Genomic DNA, 21,251 nt, shown 5'->3' with positions numbered 1-21,251 from the left:
GATCAGATTATTCTTACTAGTGATAGCTTCTTTTCCTTTGCTACCTCACGGCTCCTTGGGTGCCTTCAAGAATTTTCTGTGTACTTGAAAACTACGCGCCGCCCAGGCGACGCCTCTCGGGAGAGGGAGGGTGAAAGAAGGGGGGCGGACCTATTTAAATACAGGAGAGATGGGCATCTCTATTGGCTGCCCGCCTGTCCGTTAGACGGGAGGGCGGGGAGTCCCGGGGGCTGGAGTGCGGTACCTGAGCAAGAAGCGCACCAGAAAGCCCACGTTGGCTGCTGCGGGTAGCGCAGCGCCAGGAGGCGGGAGACTGCGAATTCCGGCGCCGACGCCGCGGCCACCGCTCCGCGCACCGGTCCCCTTCTCTCCCATCCCATCTGCGAGCCGGGTTTGCAAGGCAGCCGGGAGAGTCCTGAACGGAAAGGAAGATCCCTGCCGCCTCTGCTTGGAGAGTCAGGCAGCGCGCGGATAATTTGAGGGGCAGCGGCAGTGCTCGAGGGCGGAGGGGAGCGGACTTTGTGAGCAAGAAGCGAGTTAAACCTCGAGAAGAAGATTGGCATCTCGGGACTCTTTGTCGCCACAGCCTGGGCCCTACGGCGGGGTAAACTTCGTAGTGGCAGTGCGAGCAGGAGAGATGTGTGCGCGGGGATGCTGCCTGGCATACCCCCCCAGCTGGTGAGCAGCCCTGCTCCCCAGCCTTCCTGGTCCCACTAAGCCGCCTGGGAGGGCGAGGGGCAGCGCACGTGCGCCGGCCGCGAGGCAGGAGAACCACGGCGCCGTGACCTGCCCAGGGGCAAGGGTGCCAGCTACAGAGCAGCCCCGACTCGGACTCACCTGGTCTGGACCTTGCGCTTCTAGAGACCTGCAAGGGAGTGTGGAGCTCCCCCTCCTCCCACCCAACTGGTTCTCTTGTTGACCTGCCCCATCTCCTCCCTTGAAGCCTGGGCAATTAGGGGCGCCCCAGTGGACCATGAGAGATAAGGACTGAGGTCCAGGAAGGGGAAGCGAGCCCGCCGAGAGGTGGCGGGGGCTGTTCACGCCAAGGGCCACAGCGGCGGCGCTCCGGCCTCGCTCCGCTGCTCCACGCCTCGCGGGGCCCACGGGGCCAGCCCGGCCGGGCGGGGATGCCGGGACTGGGGCGGAGGGCGCAGTGGCTGTGCTGGTGGTGGGGGCTGCTGTGTAGCTGCTGCGGGCCCCCGCCACTGCTGCCTTCCCTGCCCGCCGCCGCCGCCGCCGCCGGCGGGGGGGCGCTGCTGGGGGACAGCGGGACCCGCGCCCAAGCGGAGCAGCCGCCGCTGTCCTCCTCCTCGGGCTTCCTCTACCGCAGGCTCAAGACGCACGAGAAGCGGGAGATGCAGAAGGAGATCCTCTCCGTGCTGGGGCTTCCTCACCGGCCCCGGCCCTTGCACGGCCTCCAACAGCCGCAGCTCCCTGTGCTCCAGCAGCAACAGGCTCGCGGGGAGCCCCCTCCCGGACGGCTGAAGTCCGCGCCGCTCTTCATGCTGGATCTGTACAACGCCCTGTCCAACGACGACGACGAAGACCGGACATCGGACGAGGAGAGGCGGCAGCCCGGGCGCCGCGGAGGGACCAGCGCGTCCCAGCTCCGGCAGCCGCCCCCTGGAGCTGCGCACCCCCTGAACCGCAAGAGCCTTTTGGCCCCTGGACCTGGAGGCGGCGGCGCGTCCCCAATGACCAGCGCTCAGGACAGCGCCTTTCTCAACGACGCAGACATGGTCATGAGCTTTGTGAACCTGGGTAAGGATTTAGGGTAGCGTAACAACGAAGACATCGCCCTCTTTCCACTTTTCTGGGACTGGGGCGGTGCGAAGTGAGAGGGTGGAGGAGCCCTTGGCGCTGCGGTCGGGTTGTCTAGGCGGGAACGCGAGGGTAGGCGGGCTGCGTTCCCGCCACCTGCGCCGCCGCGGTGGGCAGCACGTGCGGCCCCCTAGTCGCGGGCGGTGCTGCGCGCTGCGGCCGCAGGAGGCGGCGGACTGGCGGAGGCCTGGGGCTCCCAAAGTGCGGCGTCCCGTAGGCGCGTCTTTGAGGGCGCCGGGAGCACGTTCCTCGCTTTCCCCAAGAGTGCCCAGCTCAGGCCAAGTTAATTCGGCCGTGGCAGAAAAGTCCGGCCGGAGTATAGCCAGCTGGGAAGGAGAAGGCTTCACAACACTCTTTCCCCTCCTGTTTTCTTCTGCACCCTAATGCTCTGAATGCCAGTTTTCCCACCGGGACATTCAGGGAATCTGACAGCAGCTGAGAACTTTGGAAACTTGACGTGATTGTGTTAAGTGGTATTCACGGAATTGGAGGCGGGGGGAGGGGGGAGGAGAAGGTTGCAGAGGAAGGTGCCTGAAGGACCGCGGAAGGCGCGCCAATCCGGGCCAGGCAGGGCTGGCACCGGTTTGGGGCTGGACCCCGAACCTAACTGGAGTAACCAATCCAGTACCCTTGCTCACATGGCTTTCGCCAGTGCCTCCAAAGGCTGAACTTCTTCTGATCAATGCTGCCCAAGCTTTACGGGCAGAGAAAGGGTGCGGGTTAGGGGCCGAGGTTGGGCGCTGAGCTGGTCTGAACCAGTTGCCAGGCAACAGAATGGAAATTCAAGGGCGTCTAAATCGAGCTCCGCCACAAATGTTCTGTGGCAAACCCGGACGGAGTCACATAGCCTTCCCCCTTCCCCCCCGGAGTTTTCTCATCTGTAAGTGAGAACGGTTAAGAAAGGCTTTTTTTCCGCCCCCCCAGAATCAATGCCTCCGATTAGTGTACTCTTCATTCAAAGAATGACTCAGTTTAGCGTCCATAGAGGAAACCTGGGGATGCATTCTCCGCGGGGAGAAATGGGGGTGCAGTAGGCACGCCCGAAGTGGATGCAGCGGCACTGTGGGGGTGATCTCCGCGGACGTCCTTTCCCGTGGGACGCGTGGCTCAGCGCAGGCCCTAAAGTGGGTTAGCAGACACTTGCCAAAGTAGCACGCACGTCGCTAAGCCACGTCAAAGACCTCTGTCTGTCATTTAAGGACATTATTTACTTGAATGACTCCCATGTAAAATATTTTGGCCAGTTCTTTGCAAGTATATCTATGGGATAATTCTTAAGTCCGCTGAGTTTGGAGGGAAGAAAGGAGGACTGGGGGCGAAGCGGAGGAGATGTGGAACAGGACGATTGGCATTCAAGTGGAGCAGAAATCCTCCTGGGAAATTCATGACATAGAATCTCACAGGGAGTGAAGGCTCAAGGCCTGCCAATCTTGCTACTTGTAATGCCAGGGGTCCTGATTGGACAAGAACTCTCACAATTTTTTGGAACTAAATCCAAAGTTGAGTTGCTTCCAGGAAGCATTCTAAGTAAATTCTCCTGCCAGTCAATGAAGTTTGGGGTTGGGGGAACAGGCAGAGGACCAGCACTGTTCCTTATTCTAACATCTCTGCTGCTTCTGGCTTAGTAGATAGATCACACCTCTGCCCTCTCCCTCACCACTCCACCACCTCCAACCCCCAGGTTTCCTGGCAGCTTTGGGGAAGTGTTTTACTGCCTCCTGCGGGTAGTCCAACGTGGACAAAGTGGAGGAAGAACAGCACTCTGGCTCTTTCAAAGAATCATGTTATAGTCTCCATGGAAATAGTTTCTGGGCTTGGATCAGGATTCTGCACCTTGGCTGCCCATTAGCAGCACCTGAGGACGCTTAACAAAGGGATGCTAGGGCTGCTCCCTAGAGCGGTTAAGTCAGAATCTTTGAGTTGGTCTCTGCTATCTTTTTTTTTTTTTTTTTTTTTTTTATAAGTGCCTTATGTTTTTCTAATGTGCTACCATGGTCAAGAAGCACTGGCACAAGAGATCTTCATGTCTGAAGGCAATCATTAAATCATCCCAGTAAGAGATTAAGAGCAATCTTGTTAGTGACTCCCACACACTGTACACATTAGAATCACCTGGTGGCTTTTTAAAAATCCAGATGCCCAGGTGGTACCCATAATTAAAATCTGAATATGTGAGGTGGAAACTAGGTATCAGTATCCCCCAGGCGATTCCAGTGTTTGAGAACCACTACTTTAGATGTTACTTGAAATCGTGAGAGTTGGCTTGAGGCAAGTTTGTAAAGTATGATGACCTTTACTGTGTTTAATGACCTCCAAATTCTTGTTCCTTGCTTTTCTGACCTTTCTTGGTCTATAGGTATACACTGTTTCTGAGTCACAGTGCTTGAAGCTGGTTGTAAACTACTGCTAAAGTGATGGTTTAACATAGTATCTCCATAGGGATAATTTCATTTTTCATGAGAGATTGTCAAAGATCCAAAAAAAAAAAAAACCCACTGAAAAATTCCAAGAGAATTCAACAGTACTGGTGTTAATTTCAGGCCTGGGACTGGCTGATATGGAATTGAAAGATTCCTGGGTAGGGAACTCTGCCCCAAGCCCCTCCTATCAAACCACTAGGCTTTCTGACTACAAATTATAACTACTAGTTTGTAGGTCCAGTTCTGGACTCAACATGAGTACTTAGAGGAAAAAACCTTTTCCAAGTTTTTTCTGGAAAAATAAGTAGAATTCAAGTCACAAAGTCATGCCACCTGCCATTCAAGCAATTCTATTTAATCTTAATCCATTTAGCAGTAGGAAAGGGGGATTTCATAATAAGAGGCTAAAAGGGCTCTGAGCAGAAGGACAGTTCATTTGAAGAAAGTAATTGCATAGCAATGTGGATTCTCTAAGGATGTCGGGAGAATTCCACAGATTTGCTAATCCATGTCAATGGCACATTAGCTGCTGCATTACATGACTCATCTATTAAAGAACCTACAGAAAGATACATATTATAGTAAAGTGTTTTTAAGTACTCATATCCCCTGAGTTAGATAAGTTATAAACTGAAAGTATAAGAGAAAGTATTACATAGTTGTAAACAACATTTTTCCTTGGGACTGAGGAATAATTTACTCATGAAATACATTTAAAACCCCGAGCCTTGTCAACCAGAGTAGCTATCAGGAAGTATGAATCAACAGGATAAATTTCTCTTGAATATCCCAAGTGCTGGTCATTGGACCAGCTCACTGTTGTTTATGCTGACTGTTTTAAACTCCCTCTGGGTGAATAGGCTGGGGGTGTGTAACCTCCTAAGTGTTAACTGGCTAGTGTGCAGAGTGCCTGGGGAAGCTGGTGCGCTCATGAACCTGCATGCAATTAGGGCCACAAGTGCCATTTTCTACTTGTTTTCTAATGCTAAAAGTGTCTTGGCAGCCTAATAAGCAAGCCTGCCAATTTGATGACCTTGGAGAAGTATCCTGAAACATCCTTCAGGTCTGAGCTTAAAATTCACCTTCTTAGAGAAGCCTTTTCTAACCACCCTGTAGAAATCAATACTGCTGCCACCCCCACCCACTTCTTTACCATCACAGCACTCTGTTTATTTCTTTGGTTGCACTTATCACAAAGACTGTATTTTTTCTTTTTAAATTTGCTTACTCATGTATTTGTCACTCCTCTAGGATATCTGCCTCAAAAGACAACCAGGCTTATCTGCTGTTGTAACATAAGTCCCTAACATAATTCCAAGTAGACAGAAGGTGCTTAATAAAAATTGAATTAATGAAAATACAGACATATCTCTTATTTAAAATTTATATTTTACTAATCTGGTTATCATTTGGAAATGGTAGACTTTTAAGTAACTGAAGACATTTAGGACATTGAGGTATCATGGTATTTGATGTATATCAAAATGCTGTATTATTAAACCTCTTTTGTATTAGTTACCTGTATGTATATTAATTTGTAATATGTGTTACATCTGAGACCAGTACAAAGGTTTCTTGAAATGTCTACATTTCAGACTTCATTTATTTATTTTGAATTAATGAGATGTTGATCTTCAGGTGCTAGGATAAAATGAAATAAAAGACTCATATTATGCTCAGAAAAGGGAATCAGCATGTATCAGTACAAGTAATAAGAAACTTATACTAAAAATACTGCCAATCTTCTGACAAAATTACTCTTGGGAAACATAAATTAGAAGAAAAATGGAATATTCCCTACTTGTATTTGTAACCAGATACACCGTACTGTCTTTTTCTCATAAACACAGGTCAGTGGTAGTATTTTTCACTAAAGCTGCCTGTACTTGTGAAGATTTTTGTTAGCAGAAAATGAATCCATGTCTGCAAGCTACTCAGAAAAAGTAGTTTGGAAACTGGGGTTCAAAGAGGCAGTAGATTTTCTCCTAAAGAGATTTAAAATAGTAAATGTGAAATTCAGTGGTATTTCAACAAAAAGTTGTACAAAGTGTTCTCTTAAACTCAGATCAAAGGGCAAGCAGATACCATTGTTTAGACCTCAGATGGTGTTTCCTCTAGTTGTCTTTCTAAGAATGGGTATAAGTCCTTTTTAAATATGCTTAATCATGCTTAGTTCCTCTACTTAAGAGCCTACCTCTGATTAGCATGGAGGTAGAATTCTCAGTGATATAACAAACTGTGTAAGTGGAAGAAAAAACCCCCAGTGTTCAGAACGTTATTCAGCTTCTAATAGTTATGTTTCATCACTGTGTCTTCAGAATTTAGCTACTTTAAATGTTGGATTTCAAATTAATATTTTACTTGAATATGAGGGGTGTGCTGGTAGGTGGGTGAACATTAGATATCAAAGGTAGTATAGCAGACTCTTAAAGATAATAGCTGTCATCTTTATTTAGAGCTGTTACAAAAGGAAAATGAAGAAGGTAAAATTTTGTATATAATTAACCAGGTTTCTGTAACTTTTTCACATGTTGGTCTTCCACTCTTTGCTTCCCATCCTGTATTTAAAAATACATTGTTCCATGGAATGCTTATTTTTTCTTAATATAAAGTCATGACAGTTTTATCTTAATTTTTCTATTTTGAGTCTTATTCTGTCCGCCCCCTACCCCTACCGCCCCCGCGCCCCACCCCCACCTCTCCTTCTCCAACCCTTGTCTGAATTTTGGTCACATTACCTTTGGCACTTCCAATAGTGGGAAGAAAAGTAGCAATATTTTAATCAGATAATTGTGTTCCTGACAGAGGCTTCCATAAATATCTGAGGAAAAGGAGTGGAAATCAGTATAGAAACTCCCTAAGATAGAAACAGTTTGCAGAGTTCCGAGGCATGTAAACAGCTATTATTACACATTAACTTTTCTGTCCCACTCTCCCCGAGGCCATTGTTCAACCCAGCCATGAGCTGGGCAACACGGCTGCCCTGGCTGTCACCCTGGGACTAGTATGGGACACAGCTGGCATCTTTTTATCCTTTATGTTTCCCACAAAGAGCTAGTGCATTCTGTTCTCCTTCTTTCTCTGTTTTCATCATGACAGTGGAGTTGCTTTTATTTAGATATATTTCTCCTCTCATAATCTCCTCATCTATTCTTCAACACCCTTTTCAGCTTTTGCCTTCTGGAAATTTGTGAACCAGAAAATAGCCCCAGGCTCACCTGGAATATATGAAAGTGGTGACAGTTGTATCGAGGAGCAGGAAAACCATTCCTGTTTTAATGAACATGAGAGTTACTAAAGAACCAGAGCTGTCAATCCTTAAAGTTTTTGAGAATGCCAGAAACTCTCAGAACCTCAGAGTTATACCTGCTAATCTTCTACCACAGGCATGAGAAATAGATAACATTGTAGTTCACTGAAGTTGATTGGATTTTTCTGTACTAGTGTTTTGAAAATATTGTTCTTTATTTTTTTCCCATTGTAAATACCCTACGTTTCAGCACCCTTATGGATAAAGTTAGAGTCTGGAGCTAGCTGGGGTCACAGCAACCTTCCATAACATTGTTTTTCTGGGAAACATGCCCAGCAACAGACAACCCGTTTTTATGCTGGGCTTTCTCTCTAATTTATAAAAGTTTGGGATTATTGGTAAATTTGTGTTATCCATCTATCATAGACTTTAGAACTTTAAAGATTCTTGCATATCATCTAATCTCTTATGTTTACAGTTAAATGTGTTAGATTTATTCAGGATCATTTCCCTTTCACCACATTAGTTATATCTTAAGGCTGAGGGACAACCAACAGAACCACAGAGATCCTAACACATAAGGGGAACAGAAACATAAGGTTGTTGGTCAGGCATGAGTAATTAAGGAGAAATTACAAAAGGATGCAAGAGCACAGCCTTGGGCAAGGGGTGGGTTTGCCCAAATCTGGAATTTTATGAGTTTTCTCTTACTGGATATAGCATTCTCTCCTAGAACTCTTTTTGGAAAAGAAAAAGCTATGCGTATCTATAAATAACCCCTTGTTTGGTGTGTGGGAGGACAGCTGACCCCAAAGAATTGTTTTCTGCTCTGAAAGTGAGTTGAAAACCATGTCGCTCTGAGCCACATTGTTCCTCTGATGTCCGCAGGCACCAATTCTCTTCCTGCCCTTCCCATGTCTATTATTAAAGAGATTGGGTCCGAAATAGAGATGATATCTAAATTACATCAGGTAATTCCTTGATAGGTCCCCATGGTCTTGTTATCTCTAACTCAATCCCAGATGACTGGGTCGAAGACTCCCCTTCAGACATTTTTGCAGAATGAGGTTCTGGTTCTCAGTGGGAGAGCCTTCCTGACTTTCAGGTTCATGGGCATACGCCCTTGATTACTGATCCTGCTAGATAGGTCGGGATTGTCCTAGGCCTGAAACATCCTTGCTCCATAGTGCTGATTTTATGTTCAGATTGTTTTCTCATCATCACGGAGCTCTGTCCGGGAAGGGGCGGGGGGTGGGAGACGGCGGGTAGGGTTGTGGAGTGGCTTCGCTGCAGGCAGAAAACAGTGCCTGGCAGTGGAGCCTGGTGGGTCTGCTCCACGCTGAACTTTGATATCCGCCCCAGTCCTTACTATGACTCTCCTGCCACTTACCCTTTTCACCTTGTCCAGAATGTGACTTCCAGCCTTAAACATCTGCGTTTGTTGATTGTTGTTCCTGTGTTTACAGTCTTGTTGGTTTCCTGTACATGAACATGGGCTGGCAAAAAATTCTGATTTGTGTATCAGCAGACTATGAACAAACCATATCGGTGAGCTATTTTATGTCCTGATTAGGCTGGGAGGTTTTTTAAATTGGCCTGGCTTAATCTCTGAGACCAGTTATTTTCTCTCCCCTCTTTTAAATCTAAGAATTATCTTTAAATATTGTAAAGACAGAGCTTTGCAAATTATAAAATGAAGCACTGAAAGTTTTACTTGACTTTTTTTCCAGATTTTATTTGAATACCCTATATCAGAATAAGTTAACAACAGAGCTGTGCATTTTTAAAAATACACATCATATTTACTATTTTTTTAGCATTTTATGTTGTTATTAGTTTCAAGTATACAGTATACTGGTTAGACATTTATATAGTTTGTGAAATGATCCCCTCGATTGCTTTATCTTCCCTCTGGCTCTACACATAGCCACTACATTACCGCTGACTGCATTCTTTATTTTTAGAGCAGTTTGGGGTCTAAAGCGAAATTGAGTGGAAGGATTTCCTACGTCCTGCCTGCTCTGAAATGAAGAGCCTTCTTGCCTATCAACACCTCCAACTTCAGTGGTACATTTGTTACAGTTTATAAACCTTAATACATGATGTCATTCTCACCCAAAGTCCACAGTTTGTTACAGTTCACTTTTGGTGTGGAACATTCTATGGATTTGGACAAATGTATAATGACATATGTCCGTTATTATAGTATGCAGAATAGTTTCACTGCCCTAAAAATCCTTTGGAAGCTGTACATTTAACCAGAAAACCAAATCAATAAAAAATCTTAAAATCCAAAATATGCTGTTTAGGAGAATAGAAATAGAATGTCTTTCTTGAATAATATTTTGTTTCTGGTGTTTTACTACGTTGATGTATAAATAAGTAATTCTGATTGACTATGTAGGCCTTTTTTTTGTACTTCCATATTGATACCAAATCCATTAGAAATCAGTCCCTCTCCCTCTGTTTCTCTCTGTCTCTCTATTTCTCTTTCTCTTTTTTCTCTCTCTCTCACTCTCTCATCCAGGAGTTTAAAAATCTTTTTTCTTCTACATACTTTCAGTGAGGTGTCTGTCACCATAGTACCTAGACAATCCCTTAGGCAGAGATATGAACGATTAAATTTCTGCCTGGCTTGTGCCCTGTTTGATCCATGCTCTGCAGGATTTGGGGGAGTAAAAGAAAGAAGCCTGAAGAATGAACAAGAATTATAGGAATTCTGTGCTTGTAAGTTATTGAATTTGTGTGTGTATATGGGGGGGAGGGGTGGTTGTTAGGGGAGGGGTTAAATAATTTTCCTTCCTTTATGAAAACATATATTAGAACTTAGTACAAGTTTTGGATTGAGAAACACAAATATATTTTTTCCTAGCCCTAGAGGCAGAATCTGGGGACTTTAAAAGCTTTCCTCAGGAGAGACTGTTTAGATCAGATTAAAACTAAATTAATAGAGACTCTGTAAATCCAGAGGTCTTTGTAAGTGATATATAGATTAGATTTATTTGCTTTGAACTATTTTCTGTGTGAAAGGGCTACACAGATTGATGATAAACAAATGAGAAAATGCTATAATGTAAACAAGCAACATGACAACTCTAAAGAGTGCTATTGAACAGCTAGCAATTTGTTTGAGATATTTTGGGAACTCGTTAGCATTTCTTTACAAATATTGTACAGGTGAGATATTTCATGAATTCTCCTCAATTCTCCTCATGCCAATGATCCATTTTTTCTCACTGAATTCTAGTTAAATTACTCACCTCTTATCCCCCTCTCAACCCCTGCAGAGATGAACAGCTGGAAAATAGGGAAAGAGCTTAGGGCCATGGAAGTATCAGTGGGCTTGAGGAATTCAGCTTTGTTTCATAATGTCTAACTTAGTATGTGCTGTAGTTTAACTCTCTCTCTAATAGGATAGACATTTACCTGAGCCAAAAGTGGAATGATACTGAACGGCAGTGCTAAGACTAATGGAGGGTAGTAATGGGAGGACGCAGGTGCCTTCAGATAAAGGTATTTGGAGAATTGTGTTCTCCCAGGGGGCTATGGAACAAGCCTTTACATTTTTGTGGGGTCTATTTAGGGCAGAATCCCTTAACACCAGCTTTGGGAACTAGTCCCACAAATCTGACAACTTGGTTATTTAATCTAAATTGAGGTTGGTTGACCCTATTGTTGTACACACACGTGTGTAGTCGTTATTAGATGAGGATGCCAATATGGCTGCAGGGATGTAGGTAGTCCCCAGTGGAGGTTTGTTTCTCTCTTCCTCTCTTGCCTTCTCCCTTTTTCTCCGCCCCCCCCCCACCGCCATTAATAAATTCGGTAACTCTGTTGTATTTTTTTCCTCTGCTATATCTGTTCTTTTCCCATAGTATTGGTGCCTTTTGTTGTCTTTAACCTAACGGCAGATTATGCTCATCTCCGTGGAGCCCAGTATTTTATATGACCAAAATGACTCATTGCTTACTACAATGGTTAAGTAGCTGGTTCACTTGATGATGCTAGGAGGTGCTTAAGGCCTATTCAATACAGAATTGAGGAAAGTTCAGTGATTAACATTCAGGAAGCTTGACTCTACCCTCTAGTCTTAGTATTGTCCTTTTTTATAATATCTTGTTTAAGCCACTTAACCAAATTCTAGGTCTTCTTTCCTTGTCTATTAAATATGAATATTGGGCTAGATCAGCATTTTCCAAATAGTGTTTCATAGAACACTACTTTTCAAACATGTTCTGTAAAAGGAGATCACAGAAGCACTATATATCATATTCCTCTCTTTGAGATTTACAAGTTTACTAGCATATTAAAGCCCTGGCAAGCTCTACGGTAAAGAAGTCTGCCAACTTGTTTTAACAGTTTTGTTTTTTTTTTTTAAGTTACTTTCACTCTGTAACCACCCCCCCCCCCTTTTTTTTATTCTGAAACACCCTTGTGTCAGACCTGGTTCTCTCTGCTCCCAGATCCACTCTTGACCCTTCCCCTGGTCTTCTCTGTAGGGCGGCGGGGCGGGGGTGGGTGGGCTCTAGAAGGCTGCATTTCCAGCTGCTACTGCTCTTCCGTGGCTTCAGTTTTCTCTGGAAGGCCCCACGCTCTCCCCTTCTTCTTGTAGGTGGAAGAGGCTTCCTGCTGTTGCTAATCCATGGATTGTCTCACAATGACCTGCTTGGCTACTTAGTTCTCCCATGACTCTACTACTCGCTTCTTGCATTAAATTCCTTCTTCTGTGAATGTTTGCAGGGGTTCCTCTTTCTCCAGCGAGACCCTGATTGCTACAGCCTCTAATTCCCTGGAACACAGGTGAGAAACCCCAGACTGGATGATGCTCAGAAATCAATTCTAGGAGTGTTCTCTGTTGTATTATCTCTGAGTGATTATTTTTTTAAACAGCCTTTTCTGAGATATAATACATACAATATTTATTTAAAGTGTATTATACAGTAAGCTTTGACATATATGTGTACCTGTGAACCGATCACCACAATCAAGTTAGTGAATATATTCAGAGCTATTCTTTTAAACAGCTACCTAAGCCAGAGAATGAAATAATCAATTTTAATGGACAGGAAGTGCAGTGAAGTTCTTGTTTTTCATTGATGTCGTGGCTCTTCATGCTTTTGTCTTATATACTTTGGACATCCTTAAGAATGGACTTTGCTGAAGATGTCTGTGAATTGTTTTCTTGGATCAGAGAACTCTGAGGTCAAGCCTGCTTTTTGCAATTGTGACTGGCCTTTATCCTATATCTCACCTTTCATATTTATTTTAGAAAATAATAAAAATAGGCTGATGTCTTTTTTAAGTTTGAGATCAAGCATCTGGGGCATTTGGGGGTTGAGCCTATTGGCATCTTGTTTCTAAATAATCAAGTTTAAAAAAAATTTGTTCCTTCTGGAAAAATCACAAAGATGCTTCCCTGCGTTTCTGTTTTAAATTCTGTCAATTTAGGTAGGGCACAAATCCAAGAAATTTATGAAAGTAGACTCCAGTTTACCCTCAACTTTCTTCCCCATGTTTATTCTCTAAATGTTGTGTAAGCTTAAATAGAAACTGTATTTTTCTTTGCAAGAAAACGTAAGTATTATATACCTGCATGGCCTTTTGCCTTAAAGAATGACCGATGACACTTATTTGGTGTTATCAGCAAGGCAAAAACTGAGACTTTTATAGCTGCAAATTTACATTAACCATTAGTAGATAGTAAGAGGAGAATTTGGAGATTTTTTGGAGAAAATTATTATTTAGAGTAGCATTAATATTACAGGTAACACTAGTGACACAGTAAAACAGTTTTGTAATGTTAATCGCCCCCCCCCCCGCCCCCACCACCACCTGCATGATTCAGGGAAGTTGCTCTTTCCTTCCCACCACCCACTTTCTTCTCTCCCTTTGATGTCTGACTTCTGTCCTGAGTTTTTGTCCTCTTTCCTGCAAGCTTTTATCACTTAGACACTCTTTTTTCCCATCTTACAATCTTTCTAAGAAATTCTTTCCTAGCCTCTATAGTGCTGCTTGTTCACTCTTTTTTCATCCTCTGGACTGCTGCTGTGATTTGGAACATTTCCTGAGAAACAGTAAAAGATTCATGTGGCACCAGATCTACAACACGGGACTGAGATAACCATGGGTTTGGGTGGAGGGAGCACATCCAGCCACAGGAGAGAAAAGATTATGTATAGCCATAAGGCATAATGCCAGGCAAGTGCCAGGCTTTCAAGTGAACCACCATGGAGGCTCAGTGGCCTGGTGATAAAATGGACCACGATGATGAGGATCTCAGCAGCCGGTGTTTTCAGAAGGTCAGATGTCAGGTATAGGGAGGTCTCTCAGTTCTGAACACCTCCTCATGTATTTCCTTTCTCTTTTACTAACCCATGTATTCAAAGTGTGGTTCTACACTAGAATCATATAATATGTTCAGTGTTTCTCAAACTATCTTTGTGCAGGAACCACTTCATTTTTTAAAAACATTAATTTCTATGGACTCATAATATTGTAAAATTTTTTAAAAATGAATTACTAGAAAAGTGAAATGGAAAAACTCAACGCGCACATGAAATTTTTAATTGTTAGATTCCATTGATATAAAATTATCAGTCAAATTGCTGTCAAACTGTCTAGGTAGTCTCCATTTCTGTACTTCTTTCATTGCAGGCCAGTCACAAAGAGTTTCTGGATCAGCACAGACCTAGCTATTTGTTCATATGCAACTTCTTGGACCAGCCCCAACTCAGGAAATCTGGTGTGGGGATCTACATTTTAACAAACTCACTTGGAATTGAGAGTGGTGACTAAGGTTTGAGAACTTGTGTGTTAATTACTCAGGTTCTTCCTCAATCTCTGCCCTCACTCCCACATTCAGTCACTTGTCAGATTTACTGTTTCTGTGTCTATACTCCCTCACTCCTGACTTCTCTTTTTTCGATTTTCTCCCCATGTTCCCTAGATGAGGGCTTTATGATCTTGGCCTTGACTCCTATGCTGGTCTCCTCTACTGCCAATCTGTCCTTACATTAAGACCAGCTCAGTTTTTCTGTAGCACAGATGTGATGTGTTATCCCTCCTCCATCACCTTCATTGAATCCTTATGGCCCACTGAATCAAGCCAAGATGCCATCTGACTTCCACTCCCTTTCAATTTCAGCTCTTCCAGTCATTTTTGTATGCATATCATTCAGCCGACTAACCCCGCTCCGTGATTTCCCTTTTCTGGCTTTTCTCATGATTTCTCCCATTTACATTGAGCAATTGCCCACTCCAATTTCTCAGTTCTATCTGTTCTTTAAACCCCAGCTCAAATGTTATCTCATCAAGGAAGCCTTTCAGAAATTTGCTGACCACATGCCCTGACTCTTTGGAAGGATATCGGGGACCTAGTGCCTTTTTCTAGTGCAGAACACCACAGAATGGAATTCTAACTTCAGCTGTATGTTTGCTGATGAGCTCCATGTGGCTTGCAGGAAGGAGTTGGGAGCCTTGAGGTCCAGTCCAGTGTTGGCTCAGCTGTGTGGATTTGGGCAAATCACCTTTAACACCAGCTTCTCTGATTCTTTACCGTATAATGCTTTATGTATCTCTACACCTCCCCCCTGACCTCCCCCCTCCCCCAAGTACCTAGCATGGTGCCTTACTTAGTTGATACTCGGTTTCTCTAAAATAAAATAAATTTGGTGTGTGCTGTCTTCTTTCTTTCTCTCATCACTATAATATCAAACATTTCAATGAGAGAATTATAAACTAAAACACTGGAGATATGAGGAATGCTTATTAACTTGCATTTGCAGCAGTGGTTATAAAAAAGAGACGTTACCTTCTTTCTAGGTTTATGTTCAGTGACTCTCTAGATGGTTTAGGAAAAAAAGGCCTCAGGAAGAAGAAATATTATTTTCCCTCTATCTGATGTCATTATGACTTTAATAAGTATTAATAGGAGTCAGAAAAAAGTGCTGCTGAGTCTAAATTTAAGTGTCTGGTTGTACCTAGCAGCAGGCTTGCATGCAAGGAGGCACGATTCCGCCTGCAGGTGCCTACGCAAAATACTTATCTTGTCAGCTTCTACTTTAGGCCGGCTGGCTTGGCTTACATCGTGAAGGTGTTAGACATTCTGTTTACATAAGGGCTGAGGGGGTGACATAATGTCTATTGAAGCAAAGTCACTTAGCTCCCCACTAGGCAACAGGGAGCATTTAAAAACCAAAAACAGATCAAAGCCATGGGCAAAGTTGAGATACCCCTACCCAGGAGCAGAGCAGTCTGGCTAGGGAGGGGGTGGTCTCTTGGTTGGTTGCCCGGAACAGACGTGCATTATTGCCTCACTGTATTTCCAGACCATTGGTGAAACGAATCAGGCAGAATTAAACTCTGAGCAGCCAATCCAGAGAGATTTCTTAAGTAGGCACAAGTGTGTCCAAATAGGTTGGAAAAAATGTCAACTAAGAGTAAGCACATACAAGATGTGATGTTTCTCTTTTTATAGACTGTTATAAAAGTTGTTTAAAATTAAACAACTCTTCAGTACTTAAATTATGTATAATGAGACAGGTAGGTCTTGGAACAGAGAGCTTTTTTTTTTTTTTCTTCCTTATTCCACTTAAATTTTGCTCTCCCTACCAGAGTATGCAAGACATAAACACTTTCATTTCCAGGATGTATATTAGTTTTAGCATGGAGGAAAGGGAGAGAGATGGAATTGATTCAGGCCACAGAAGTAGCAAATCTAGTAGTTCTTTTTCACATTTTATTTGATGAACGTCAATGTTGTATTTATGAAAGTAATTTGAGACCTATATTTGTAAGTCCCATCAAGTGATAATTTTGATATTTTATACTTTTAAAATATATGTAGATGTAGAGGAAGTTATATAGTATATACTCCCTTTGCAACCTCAAATATTGTTTTTTCAGCTTTATTCAGGTATAATTGAAAAATAAAAATTGTATATATTTAGGTATACCTCATAATGATTCGATACCCTGTGAAATATCACAATTAAGCTAATTAACATATCTATCACCACACAGTACCATGTTCTTTTTTTTTTTTTGTGATGAGAACAGTTAAGATCTACCCTGTTAGCAAATTTCAAGTATACAGTACAGTATTTTTAATTATATTTATATTGCTGTACATTAGATTTCCAGAACTCATTTATCTGTGTACCTGAAACTTTGTACTCTTTGACCAACTTCTCCCATTTCTCCCTTCCCTCACCAAGCCCTTGCAACCACCGTTCTACTCTTCTATGAATTTGACTTAGATTCTACATATCAGTGAGATTGTATAGTATTTGTCCTTTTGTGTCTAGCTTATCTCAGTATAATGTCCTTCAGGTTCATCCATATTGTTGAAAATGGCAGGATTTCCTTTTCAAGGCTGAATAATATTCTCTCTTGTGAATCTGTCTGTCTGTCTATCTATCATCACATTTTCTTTATCCATTCATTCATCAATGAAAAACACTTAGGTTCCACATCTTGGCTAATATACTGTTTTTAATTTTTTTTAGCTATATTTAGGAACAAGTAATAGTGTTTAATGTTGCATTATCCAGGACTTTTAAGGCTGTGATATCTTGGCTATTGTAATATTTATCCCTTCCTTTGTATTATTTTGTTTCCATTTTTCTGGATATTGTTAGAATCACAATTTATCTTGTGTCTGTAGGATGTCATCTAATCACAGCACTTGTACTCCCCTCTCAGTGTTGGATGACACTCTTTTCGGAAGCAAATGGGTCATCCTTTGTTTTTAGAGCTGTAGAAATGCTTGCTCGTTCTCATGCCCTTGATCTTTCTCTGTCTCTCTCATTGGGTGTTATATTTTCCTGGTCCTTCTGGTGCTTGGGGCCTGGCTCATAGGAAGCTGAGCTCAGATTTGAAACTTCTGAAGTGCCACCTTGCATCACTAAAACCACAGAGACAACAGGGATAGCCCTGTTAACACTACAAAAATAAAATGTGTCACCAGAACATTTCACTGGAATGAGGAATTTATTTCCATGATTCCCTAAGGTCAACTACGGTACATGATTTTTCCTACTGGGCAGCAAACATGTTTTACCAAACTCTTACCTAAGTGCTTTTCATTTACAATTCCACAATGAATTCTTGGCTCTCTCCATGTTGATAACTGTAAATATTGATTTACTTCTACTCTCTTTTGAGGAAACAAATTTCAAGTCGTGATCTATCTTTTAATTTTTGTCAACATTTATTGTGAAAACATAAAGACAAATTGAAAGATTTTAAAGTGAATACCCTCCACAGAATGCAGAAAAGATCTATTTATAAAGGATTACATGTAGCATATGAAGACAAAAGTATGTACTTTCTATTGTTGCATCACTTTACATTCTGGAAGATATGGTAACAGTGTGCTTTTAACCAAATAGAATTTAGGGCACTGGGTAACACCCTGAGAAAGAAGTTTCTTAAACTTAGGAGTGTCTTCAGTATTAGAAATTACAGATTTAATTTGGTTGTCCAGTGTTTATAGAAGCTTTTTTAAGGTACCAGGCTAAGTGCTTACTTTGGTAGGGAGGGAAGAGATACAGTTGCTGACTTGAAAGAAGAAGGCAGATGCATGGATGCCTGACCCTGACCTCGAACAGAGATTGGTGGTATCTAAATATGGAGGTTAAAACAGAATATTATTGGAGCACCAAGGAGGATGTGATTTATTTATGGGGACATATGGCTTTCAGGCTGAATGTGGAAAGGAGTTGAATTTCCACTGTTGGACGTGGAAGGGACAGGCATTCCTGACTGCGGAACGCATGAAGGAAATGGCGATGAGGCTTTGGGCATGGAGGGAGGCCTGAGGTGCTGGATCCAAGAGTGAGTGGGTCCTGGTGGGGGTTTGGGACCTCAGTCAGGGAGGAGGCCAGGAAGATAGGCTAAGACCAAATCGTGAGGGATATTGAAGTGATTCTAGGAAATTCGGACTTTATTTTGTAGGCTGCAGGGAACTCTTTACAACTTTTCAGTAAGGCTATGGAATGACTGACGTGTGCTTTAGGAACACATTTTCAGTAGCAGTGTGGAGGAGGCCAGGAAAAGAGGCTAGACATGGAGAGAGCAGCTAGGACATTTTTGCAGTTATCTAGGTAAAACCTCCATTTAATCCATATTTGCAGCATTTGAGGGTCTCTTTGAAATTTTAAAAGTATTTTGCATTTTTTCTTTCCTTCAATTAAGTTTAGAATGTTTAATAAAGAGGGGAAATTAGGTGACAAATTCATGAATAGCACCTTAGAGATTTTAACTTGTGGAAAAAGTGCTACTTCCAGTAACTAAAATTTGAAAAGTTATGATTTAAATAGACATTTAAATAAACTTAACCTGGTCTTCCTGGAACTCTCTCCTTCATTTCTTCTCACAATTAAAAACACCCACTTGCGAGCTTAGAACTGTGGTCAAGGTGCAGAGAATGTTTTCGTATTTGAAACTAATTGGCTCATGAGGAAATTTCAGCAGAGAACTAAGCTTCCTTCACAGGTGACTCAGCCCAATTAAACTGACCAGATTGAAATTCAGCTTCATTTTCCACCTGGTTTGTCTGCACTCCATTGGCCAACCCACATCTGTAACAGGTAGTCTGAGAGATAGTTTGTCTCCTATGGCTGGAATGAGCCAGGGCCAATTCAAGCAGGTGACATGGCTTTATTCTTTCTACCTCTCCAATTAAGCATGTAAGGACCCATTTCTAAGAAGGTTTTGTTTACAGTGTGCAGTCCACAAAAACTAGGACAGCTATGTGGATGAGAGATGGTTTAGATGTGTAGAGATGGTCAGTGTTGGTATTTGTAAGAGTCAGGATTATGGCCCCCAGGGTATTAGTCCCTATGAGTGCGGTACTTTACATGGGAAAAGAGAATTAAGATTGCTGAACAGCAAACCTTAAAATAGGGAGATTATCCTGGATGATTATTCCCAAGGGCCCTTAAAAACAAGAGGAAGGCAGAAGAGCTGGAGAGATGTGATGGAAAAAGAGGCAGGGAGATGCAGAAAGTGGCAGGGACTCAACCTGTCGTTGCTGTATTTGAAGATGGAGGCGGGAGCCTCTAGCCAACAGCTACAGTTGTCTCTGGAAGCTAGGAGCAGCCTGCCGCCGACAGCCAGCAAGGAAACAGGGATACCAGTTCTACAACCGCAAGCAACTAATTCTGCCAACAATTCCAATGAGCAAAGAAACAGATTCTCCCCCAGAGCCTCCAGAAAGGAAAGCGGCTCTGCTGACACCTCAATTTGAGCCCAGTGAGATGCGTGTTGGACTTCTGACCTACAGAACTGTGAGATAATAAATTTGTGTTGTCGTAAGCTGCTAAATTAGTGGTAATTTCCTAAGGCAGCAATAAAAAACCAATACAATGTTATTTATACACAGCTTTGATATTACTTTTGTTCCCTTGGAACCTCTGGACATCTCTTGAATTAGAGCGATCTGCCTGGTGGCATTCTGGAGGGGTTAAACCTGCAGGTGTGGGAAGTAGACTGCCTGTGTTTGAACGTGAGCTTTATCCCTTGCTTGTGTGGCTTTAGGTCAGTTGTCCTCTCTGTGCTCTAGTTCTGTTACCTGTAAAAATAGGAAATAATAATTGCATTTAGTTTTTAGGGCGGTTGTGAGGATTGAAATACTGCATGTAACGAGCTTTACACAGTGCTTGGTACATCTTAAGTGCTCAGTAGTTAGCTATCGTAGGATGTGTTTGCAATAAGGGGCCATCTAAAAAAATCTCCATGTTCTTTGCCTGTCATATTATTTAACACATCATCTTCTTATGCTGAGGGTAGGAAACTATCACAAAAGAAAGCTGGAAAACTTCATGAGTACTTATCAAGTTCTTTTGGAATGTACTCACACATTACGCACTCTTTGAAACTTGAGGAGATAATGTTTATGAGATAAATTTATAAAGCTAAAGCACTATGTCAACATAAAGTAATATAAAATAGGATATTTGGGGGCTATCCCAATTATGGGAACTACAAATACCCCGTGAATAAGCTCGGTGCCTACCATCAGCTCTGACGGGGTAAAAACATTTGCCATTATTAAGCCTACCCAAGCTGAGTGATCCAACACTCATTATCAATGACCAAATAATCATCATGTACTGAGAAACATTCCAATTCCATAAGCCTATAATTTTGGAATGTCATAATCCCATAATTTCCATAGTCCTATAATTTTCTTGCATCCTGTGATGGCCCTAGTTTCTAGGATTGCAACTGTGCTGCTCTGTTATGATGATGTCCTATTCCTGGAATCAACAGAGGATAAACCTATCAAAAACTTTTTAGAAATTCCCACATTATTTAAACAAATTAGGTATCCTAGTAAAATAGGAAAACTCGCTAGTGCTACCATTTTAAACTCCCACATCAATGCCTCTTGTTTTCTATCCTTCGGTATAAGTGCTTAGAACTTTCCTATAGATATTCAGTGTCTACTGTGTGTTTCATTCACAAAAGGCAATCACTGGTGAACCACCTTACCTCCAATGGGGAGGCATGGAGGAATGGGGGTAGGTATTCTATGTGATTGATATGCTTGTCAGGACATGAAGCTATGCTTAGCTCAAATTGCCAGTATCAGGGAAATTCAGGATATTTTCCTAACTAACTTTTTTTTTATGAATGTTGAGAATGTTGCAAATAATCATGTTTCCATTTTCATTGGTTACTAGGAAACTCAGAGTCATTTCTATTTATAGTATTTTCTATATTAATCCTATTTTATTTTCTTGCCCTGTTTTCCT

General features: G+C 42.5%; 1 protein-coding gene across 1 annotated transcript in view; it reads left to right on the top strand.

The window, feature by feature from the left end:
- Positions 1-253: 253 nt before the first annotated feature.
- BMP6 (bone morphogenetic protein 6) overlaps positions 254-21,251 on the top strand; it is a 149,494-nt gene continuing 128,496 nt past the window's right edge. The window contains exon 1 of the mRNA XM_016138249.2: positions 254-1,761. Within this exon, the coding sequence (XP_015993735.1) occupies positions 1,128-1,761 (634 nt within the window). The 5' untranslated portion in view covers positions 254-1,127. The remainder of the gene's footprint in view (positions 1,762-21,251) is intronic.

The sequence above is a fragment of the Rousettus aegyptiacus genome, unplaced genomic scaffold (assembly GCF_014176215.1).
Source record: "Rousettus aegyptiacus isolate mRouAeg1 unplaced genomic scaffold, mRouAeg1.p scaffold_m13_p_1, whole genome shotgun sequence".
Classification (NCBI taxonomy): Eukaryota; Metazoa; Chordata; class Mammalia; order Chiroptera; family Pteropodidae; genus Rousettus; species Rousettus aegyptiacus.
This window is presented reverse-complemented; position numbering and strand designations above follow the sequence as displayed.